The 9,422-nt window shown below is 36.9% G+C and overlaps 2 protein-coding genes across 2 annotated transcripts; one reads left to right on the top strand and one right to left on the bottom strand.

Moving 5' to 3' along the window:
• Positions 1-1,154: 1,154 nt before the first annotated feature.
• Positions 1,155-5,593, bottom strand: fam32a (family with sequence similarity 32 member A). Its single transcript, XM_036586932.1, has 4 exons — positions 5,487-5,593; positions 3,865-4,006; positions 3,508-3,561; positions 1,155-1,796 (listed from the first exon to the last, which is right to left on the bottom strand). The coding sequence occupies exons 1-4, from the start codon at positions 5,558-5,560 to the stop codon at positions 1,728-1,730; spliced, it is 339 nt and encodes a 112-aa protein (XP_036442825.1). The 5' UTR covers positions 5,561-5,593; the 3' UTR covers positions 1,155-1,727.
• A 218-nt stretch (positions 5,594-5,811) lies between these two features.
• mrpl54 (mitochondrial ribosomal protein L54) lies at positions 5,812-8,834 on the top strand. Its single transcript, XM_036586931.1, has 3 exons — positions 5,812-6,001; positions 8,226-8,382; positions 8,507-8,834. The coding sequence occupies exons 1-3, from the start codon at positions 5,827-5,829 to the stop codon at positions 8,637-8,639; spliced, it is 465 nt and encodes a 154-aa protein (XP_036442824.1). The 5' UTR covers positions 5,812-5,826; the 3' UTR covers positions 8,640-8,834.
• The last annotated feature ends 588 nt before the right edge of the window (positions 8,835-9,422 follow it).

The raw sequence follows: 9,422 nt of genomic DNA, 5'->3' as shown, positions 1-9,422 counted from the left end.
TGCTACACTTGGACTAGTTCTGATATAGTCTGATTTATGACTCTGCCTTACAAATCTGATTATGTCCATGTTAATGGAGTGAGTTAGCTAACATGCAGAACACACATGCATGTACGCATTTAATGTTGTGCCCACTGTAATAAGAACATGTGGTTCAATGTGTGCAATGCTAAAAAAAATCACATGTGGTTTACATTACTACACAAATGAATGGCGCATTTCAGACATTAGACATCTCTGTGAAGTGACCACTGAGTTGCCACAACTCAATGAACAGGAATCTACAAAATACTGATTTGACTTTATACACAGTCTACATTGCATTCAGTCCGTTCCCACTTTGTTGGCACAAATTCAAAACAGGAATCTACTAAAAGTTTACCAAGTCTTTCTGTGCTCCCTTATTCACAATGCACTGCACTCTATTGACTTAGTCAGTGGCATTGGCTTGTATGGCTTTCAACAAAGATCTAACAGCGCCATCTGGTGTTAGGTTGCACTCAGTAGACCACAACTCAGGAAGTGGTTGTTACAGGGGAATTCTTTTGATTTTTCAGAATTACCTCCTAATTAAATAATTACGATGTAAACAAAGTCATACAAAGCGGTTTAATGCAAAATGCATCTTACTAGATAAACTTACTGAGTCAGAATTGTTCAGTGGTGATGATAGGAACCAGACGTTCACCTCTAAAAGTTCCCTCACAGAACATCATTACATGAAACGGTTACAAATGTATTGTCTCATGCCTGAAATGTTGCTTTACAATAGGTTTGAGAGAATATTTTGGCCTTGAACATATAAAACCTCAATTCCAAAAAAGTCAGAATGTGAAACGCTAAAATACAGAAAGCAATGATTACTAAATTATGCTTGACCTGTATTCAATTGGCTAATCAAGAGGTTAATCAAGTAATGAACGGAGTTGAATCAGGTGTCTTTGAGCAGGAAAATGACCAAACAGTGCTGGATTTTGGCCATCCAGGCTGGAATGGATGATTTCTAAATTACTTGAGAAAAAAGTAAAGGAAAAATAAATTGCTAAGAACAAAAAGAGGAAAAAAAAAGAAAATGGATTGCCTAATGTACAGTATTCTGTCTTTACAACCTCATTGGCATGCTGGACAGTCTGCAACATGATGCACTGCACATATTCCTTTTTACTTTTTTATTGATTTACAGATCTATTTCAACTTTGCCAACTGACAAATTTGGACAACAGAGTTCACACTTTGTTTGGATTCATGATCTAAGTATTATTACAATTCATTTTAACTGTTTCAAATGTATTCAAGGAAGAAGCAAAAACACAATTACACTGTAAAAAGAAAGTTTACTTGTAGCCATATACAAATACTGGATTATACAGCCTAGAACTCCAATTTCAGAGCAGAAAGCACAATAAAACCAGAGACATAAGAAGATCAGAAAGAATTCGCCATTTCTTAAAGGAGAAAAATAAGGATACGATATCATAATACCACTCCAGACACTCTGGACCTTCAAAGACCAAATCAGAAACACATCATGGCTGCTATTCTTCTAAGTTAACACAGCAATTTAGATTCTGCAGACTTGCAGCGGTTATTATAGTCTCTGTAGTTGTGGAACCAAAACAACGCTGCCTGATCCAGCAGAAAAAAAAACATCAGAAGTAACACAGTTTCTCAAAACATCTACAGATCCTCTGTGGTTAAAAGCCATCGTCTCACTGAGGAGTTCGTCATTATTTGGTCCAGCTGACTTTAGGAATATCATAATGCTCTGTCAGTGTGTCCAGATGTCTGTTGAAGTCCTAGATCAAGAGAAAGAAAACAGTTCTAAGCACTGAAAGGACAAAGTGATCTTTTAGCCAACAGCATGTGGGCCTTTTAGATAGGCCTCTACTAGTAAAGTTTATGTACAGCATTATACATCATGCACAAAATCAGTCAGTCCCGCCCCCCACAGTCTCTACTAAAAACACAGAGCTCACATGTAAAAAATTAGAAAAAAGGGCAATAGTCACTGATGTGCAACGTACAGAAAAAAGTACAGATTCCCCCTCATTGTGTACATCAAAACTGTGTCCTTAGTGAGCTTTTGAGGATTACATGCAAGCACTGTAAAGCCATCAGATCCTAAAGTTTTAATTTTACTCCCTCCACTTCCTCTGAAACTGAAAAAATTCCAAAACTGAACGACTGGATCGAATAAATTATACACTCAAGTATTTGTTCAATAGGCCACTAAAAATTGTAGCCTAAAATAAATTAATACTAAAGGCCTTAAGATAGAACTGTTACTGTTAATATACACCAACTGTACACCTCTTTGTATCTACACTCATTGTGCATCTTATCAGCTCCACTTACTATATAGGTGCACTTTGTAGTTCTATAATTACAGACTGTAGTGCATCTGTTTCTCTGCATACTTTGTTACCCTGTTCTTCAATGGCCAGGAACTCCAGAGGACCACCACAGAGCAGGTACTATTTGGGTGGTGGATTATTCTCAGCACTGCAGTGACACTGACATGGTGGTGGCGTGTTAGTGTGTGTTGCGCCGGTATGAGTGGATCAGACACAGTAGTGCTGTCGGAGTTTACGAACACCTCAGTGTCAGTGCTGGACTGAGAATAGTCCAACAACCAAAAATATCTGACCAACAGCGTCCTGTGACCACTGATGAAGGACTAGATAATGACCAAAACAAACTGTGCAGCAGCAGATGAGCTATCGTCTCTAACTTTACATCTACAAGGTGGCCAACAAGGTAGGAGTGTCTAATAGAGTGGACAGTGAGTGGACACAGTGTTTAAAAACTCCAGCAGCACTACTGTGACTGATCCACGCATACCAGCGCAACACACACTAACACACCACCACCATGTCAGCGTCTCCACAGTGCTGTCAATGATCCACCACCAAAATAATACCTGCTCTGTGAGGGTCCATGGGGGTCCTGACCATTAAAGAACAGGGTAAAAGGGTGCTAAGTAGGTATGCAAAAAAACAGATGGACTACAGTCTGTAACTGTAGAACTACAAAGTGCACCTATATAGTAAGTGGAGCTGATAAAATGGACAATGAGTGTAGAAACAAGGAGGTGTACTTGGTGTAATGGCTGGTCAATGCATGCTTTATGCTTCTTAATAATCTTATTAATCTTCCATCTTGTTCCCACATTGGAGTGTTTAAAAAAAAGCCTAATAGAAACTGATGTGAAGGTTCCATTATGTTATAAATCATAACCCTTTTTTGTTTAAAAAATCGTACATGGTGTGAATAGGCTTTAACAGTGATTTTGAGAACAATTACTCAGGTACTCGTTTGGAAACAAAAACGAGCATTTGAAGCCTGTAAAATGCTGCGCCTAACCTACAAAACTGTGAAATAAAGCACTGCCCCAATACTGTAGGAAATGTGTGGACATTTGTTTCATATTTGTCCTGGATGAGGTGTTTTTTTGGGCACAGCCTGGATGTAGTGGAGAGCTACAAATGTGTTACAACTTTGTCTTACCTCAACTCTCTGCTTGTGTGTTTTAGAAGCTTTGTTCAAAATCCTTTCCATTTGCTAGTAAAAATTATGAGAGAGAAGAAAACAAAAAATATGTTTAAAGTACATTTGATGGTTTATTTAGACATGACAATGGAGAACTGCAACACAACTTCTTCCTTAAGCTAGGACAGAACAAAACATATGTATTTAAATTACTTTAAAAATATCAAGAACAGCCAAGATAAACAATATTTCTCTTTGTTCTCTCTTTTTTGTGTTTAGTTTTGATGTATGTCTACACTAGTACTGCTATTATATACTGTTTTGGATTAACAAATGCCATGCTGAATGAAACAAATTAAAGAAAGGCAGGCATACTCTTTTTTCCTGTATCTTGTCAAATGCTAATTGGGCAGGTGTCCTCTTGTCTACGTAGACTTTCTTGGTCTCCTCTTCACCATTTTGTGCGGTCAGCACCTGCTCCTCCAAATGCTTTCTCTCCTTGTCCTTCTTCTTTTTCCTGTTTTAACAAAAATAAATCGATGTTAATACTTCTGTCAGTAAAGAAAGACTCTGCCATCTGTGAACTTAAAGACAACATGAAATGGAAACCATGACTAATTCTTCTTCTGTATCATGACGTAACTGCAAGTGAAACAAGGTGTCTACTAAATAACAAACTTAAAGTAGTATCACCCCTACTTTAAATTTCCCAGAACTCCTTTTGTAAAATACCACTTACACAAAGCAAAATACGGTGAAATGTGAGCTCTCTCAAGGACTTTATTTATTAAACCGGAACTGCACTTTTCAAAATTTCAGCATAATTAAATGGCTATAATGTAAACAAAGTCATTCAGAGTGGTTTGGTATAAAATGCTCCATTCTACAGAAAATTGTCAAGTCAGAATTGTTCACAGTGGTGGTGACAGGAACCAGACGTCCACCACTTAAAGCTCTCCTCCACAAAGTTATTATATGAACTGGTTGTAAATACTCAGCCTGATGTCTAAGACACTGTTTTACTGCAGTATTGTGATTTTAGCCTAAAATGTATTTTAATCAGTTCATTTTAATCAAGTCATGGTGGAGGGATACATTAAGGGTGTTCCAAGGCAAAACAGTCCCCAAATAAAACTCCTTTTTTTTTTTTTAAGTTTACTACTATTTAACCATTATTTTACCAACATTGTTTTATGATACAATCAGCTTTTGGTTTAAAATATTTTTTTAATATGTTAATGATGGAGAGGTACATGCAGGATGTTATGAGGCAAAATACTCCCTAAAGAATATAAATTCCAGATTTATCAGTATTTAACCATTATCAAGATTACATAATAAAACTCAGAAGACACGTAAGTTTACTGAAGGTTTTGGATAGTATATAAAATGGCTAGATTTGTGTTGCAGGAAAGGCGACCTCTAGTTCACCATTTCACTTGAAACCACTCTGAATGGCTTTGTTTACGTCTCAACCACTCAATTATGCAGACATTTTGAAAAATCGGTGGAGTTCCCCTTTAAGGGCTAGCAATAAAAAAACTATTTCTGCTATTAGGTTACATATTTGAAATATATAACTTTAAGTAAAGACTGATATGTTGCCATTTCTTTTGTCTGTTACTGTCCCGGGGACTTTTGTCTCTAATGTGTCTTTAATGCTGATGTCCTTTAGTGTATTTTTTGTAAACACCAACCAGAGTTAAAAAACAGAGCTGACGTCTTGCGGTCCACAGATATTGTTGTACGTATTAAATCCAAATTTCAAAAACGAAATGCCTTACAGAGTTTAACTGCAACAACTGAAATATGCGGCTTACAAAAATTAAATTATACACATTAGCTAGCCAGTTAGCCAGAGATGCTAATAGAGGCTCAAACCGCAGAGGAAGCCAACTTCAGCCTCGTCTACAGCAACGGCAGCAGACTTATAATCACCAAATCGGCGCTAAAACATATAACCACCTATTAACTTAGTCTTTTAAAGAGTCACATACTTTTTCCCAGCCGAAACGACTCCAAGCCCTTTGAGTTTTAATGAGCCTTTCTGGACCGTAGAATATTCTGCCATTTTCTCGAAACCCAAAACAGTCGCCAGCACCGCTGCTCTGCTCATATGAGGGTTAAACGGTGCTGCCATCTAGTGGACTGGAAAGTAACTTGCTGGAATTTTCTTTTATTTTCGTTTTTTTTCAGAGCGCGTTATGTAAACCTTCAAGTAATTCACAAAGATATATGTATTTAAATAGTACATATACTAATATATTATATATTAAATTATTTACTGAAGTCAGAAATATACTGTTGATTAAGTGACTTCAAAATCGCGCACGCGCAATGCAGAGCGGAAACGCTGCCTTTGCACCGCAGCATGGTGGAGTCATGGCGTTGAGGAGCTTATTGAGTCCTTTAAAAGGGGCAAATCTCTGTGTTTTACATTCGCAAAGCGGTCTTGGTGCTTGCATTCTTCTGAACAGTCCTGTCCAGGTTCGGGGATATGCTAAGAAAGTCGGTAAGGCTGATCCTGGTTTGGTTTTGTGTCTATTTGAGTGGAATTTCAGGTGCAGCAGTCAGTCAGTCAGTCAAGTCTGACCTTGGATACCAGAAATACAGCAGCAAGCAATAACGGTGGACATTGTATTTACTGAGTAGAGGAGCATAAAAGCACAAGAAAAGTGTTATTTCAGTGAAATGATAATAAAAGTACTTTTTAAAAGGAGCTCTGAGAAATTATCAAGTCTGGAAACCCCTCAAGTACAGAATTCCCTATAGCAGTGGTCACAGCCCTCTTCTTGAAGATCTCCTTTCCTGCAGAGTTTAGTTCCAGCCTGTTCCTAATATTAAATTAAGAAGGCACGGCATCAGTTTTCATAGTAATGCGGATGATACACAACTGTATATATCTGTAGCACCAGATGATGTCACTACAGTAAACAGGCTGGTCATATGTCTGTCCATTGTTAACTGGATGAATAGCAATTTTTTAAAAATTAGAAGGGAACTCCACAAATTTGTCAAAAAAAATCTGTGTAATTAAATGGGTGAGATGTAAACAAAGTCATTCAGAGTAGTTTGGTGTGAAATGCTATGTTCTAGAGAAACTTACTGAGTCAGAATTGTTCACAGTGGTGGTGATAGGAACTGGATGTCTCAAGAGTTTAATGCCTCTAAAAACTCCCTCACAGAAATTTATTACACAAGTGTTTAGATATATCCTGCCTGGTGTCTGAGACATTGTTTTACAATATTTTTTTTGATTAAGGTTTAGCTTAAAATGTATTTTAATCTATTTATTATGGTCCATTCATGGCGGAGGGATAGATACAGAGTGTTGTAAGACAAAATAGTTCCCAAAGAAAACTTCTTTTTTCAGATTTATGACTATTTTGATATCATCAGCAACCATGTAAAAACTCAGACACATGTAGGTTCACTCGTGGTTTTGCATCGTAAGTAAAATGGCTATATATGTGTACATATTGCGACCCCTGGTTCCTATCAGCACCACTGTAAAGAACTTTGACTCGGTAAGTTTCTCTAAAATGAACCATTTTACATCAGACCACTCCACCCTGTTTACATGTCAAGGACAGAATTAAGCAGAAGTTTTGGAGAAAAAATGATGGAATTCCCCTTTAATGAAGACAAGACAGAAATAATTACAACCGGTGTTGAAACAAAGACGAAAAAGGTTTCAAAGCAGAAATTTGGATATACAAATAAAATCTGATGGTAAGACTCTTGGCCTAAGTCTAAGTCTGTTGGGAACACACATATATGTATATGTATGTATATATGTGTGTGTGTGTATATGTGTGTGTGTGTGTGTATATATATATATATATATATATATATATATATGTATGTATGTGTGTTTATATATCACTTTTATTTTTTGGATTTGTTTATTTTTTTAATAACTTTTCTTTCTCTGTTTTTCATTTAGTAAAGCACTTTGAGCTGCATTTTTAAAGGATGAAAAATAAATAAATAATAATTATTATTATTATTATAAATATGAAGAAAATAAAAATGCACAGAAAACAATAAATCTATCAAAATCATGCCCAAATACATAGAATGAGACTGAAGAAAAGTAGTTACTACACTCTGACTAAGAATTCTATACAACATTCACATTTAATGTTGCTTTATTGTTCCTGATGCCCTGAATTGATCTTAAATTTGTTTCATGTTGAAGTTGATTTAGATCACAAGGGCTCACGTCCTACATTTTTCTAGCATTTTATTTATTCCATGTTGTCCACCTATGATAGCTGTATGGTTTTATGTACCAAAAGCAATACATTCTTTCATGACCAGTTTTTGCTACTGTTTGGTTAAGACTGATATATGTAAATGAGCTTTGTTCTGATTGCCTGCCCTGTACTGTGCCTGTGCCGAACTGAAACACTCCTTATAACTTCATTAAGAATGGGCAGGGCTAAACCACTGGAGGCTGAATATGTAAATTTGTCTGTTTTCACAAACGCTGAATTCAAAGCAGGCTGTATTTACAGCTTAGCTTCCACATGTGGACTGGGCAACGAACAAAGTGTCTAGAAATTAGTTATAAAATTTACTGTTTTCCATGATAAAGGTCCCTTTAAAATCGATGAAGGAACATAAGCCTCTAATTATCTCAGTAAACAGACTTTTAAAGCAGCAGCAATGCTTCTTCTCAAATATACTGAAATGCATTAGTCCTTGATTATGTCTCATGTGATGTCATTCAGCTGTTAAGGGGAAGGGGAAGGGCATGGTGAAGGATGTGCTGAAGGGTCCAGAAGTGTGCAAAGATCCAGTGAAGCTCACAACACATGCCGTAGGAGTGAACGTCTACAAACAGGGGGAAGATCCACCACTTAAGCCGAAAGAGGAATATCCAGAATGGTAAGAATATGATACAGTACAATAAAAAAAATGCAAATGTTCCGCTTATTGATTTCAGCATCTTATAAAAGATTCACACATTCACAAATTGAAGTCTGCTCATGTGAGTTATTCTTATCTCCAGGCTGTTTCACTTGGACCTTGGTCCCATCAAGAACCTCAGTGAGATGGATCCAGAGAGTCACGAATACTGGAAGCGGTTACGGAAGGAGCACATGTGGCGTTTCAATAGACTGCACAAGGGCAAAAAGTTTTGAGAGACTATTTTACAAGCCCTGACCAGACCAGGATTTGAGGACTGCTATAGAGCCTCATGGAGGAAAGGAACCTGCTTATTTGGGGCATTTTTGACTTGCGGACATTGACATCTTGGCATCTTTGTCCATGTTTCAGCTCCATGTTTAACACACTGTCAAGACCACTCACACTTGTAATAAACTGTTTTTGGGTTTTGTGGTGCTTAGACATCTTTTTCAGCAGATTTTTCAGTAAGTCGTATAACTTACACACTTAAAAAAGAGGGTTCTCCAAGGGTCCTTTAGTAAAGAAAATGGTTCTATATAGAACCATGAACACTCAAAGAACACTTTGCATAATTAAAAGGTTCTTTGCATCGTGAAATTGTTCTTCAGATTGATGAAGATTGTGCTGTAGATGGTTCTATATAGAACCTTTTTTGAAAAGGGTTTTTCTATTGTAACAAGCTTGACATCATCACAATGGAAGAGCCCTTTTTGGTGCTATATAGAATTGTATACATCACATTCTCCATCAATCTGAAGAACAATTTCACAATGCAAAGAACTCTTTAATCATGCAAAGGGTTCTTTGAGTGTTCATGGTTCTATATAGATCCATTTTCTTTGCTAAAGGATCTTTGAAGAACCATCATTTTTAAGTGTGTAGGCCAAATATTTAGGCTTGTTCAATGAAAACATGCCTTAGCTCTCCTCTTATTGAACAGAGCTTGACTTTTGATTTATTTATCTGGCTAAGTGACAAATCCTGCTTCATGAAATCCCCCCTGGTTCTGTTAGGCT

This window comes from Colossoma macropomum, unplaced genomic scaffold (assembly GCF_904425465.1).
Source record: "Colossoma macropomum unplaced genomic scaffold, Colossoma_macropomum, whole genome shotgun sequence".
In the NCBI taxonomy this organism is placed as follows: domain Eukaryota; kingdom Metazoa; phylum Chordata; class Actinopteri; order Characiformes; family Serrasalmidae; genus Colossoma; species Colossoma macropomum.
The sequence above is the reverse complement of the archived record's forward strand: the minus strand, read 5'-3'. Positions and strand labels throughout refer to the sequence as shown.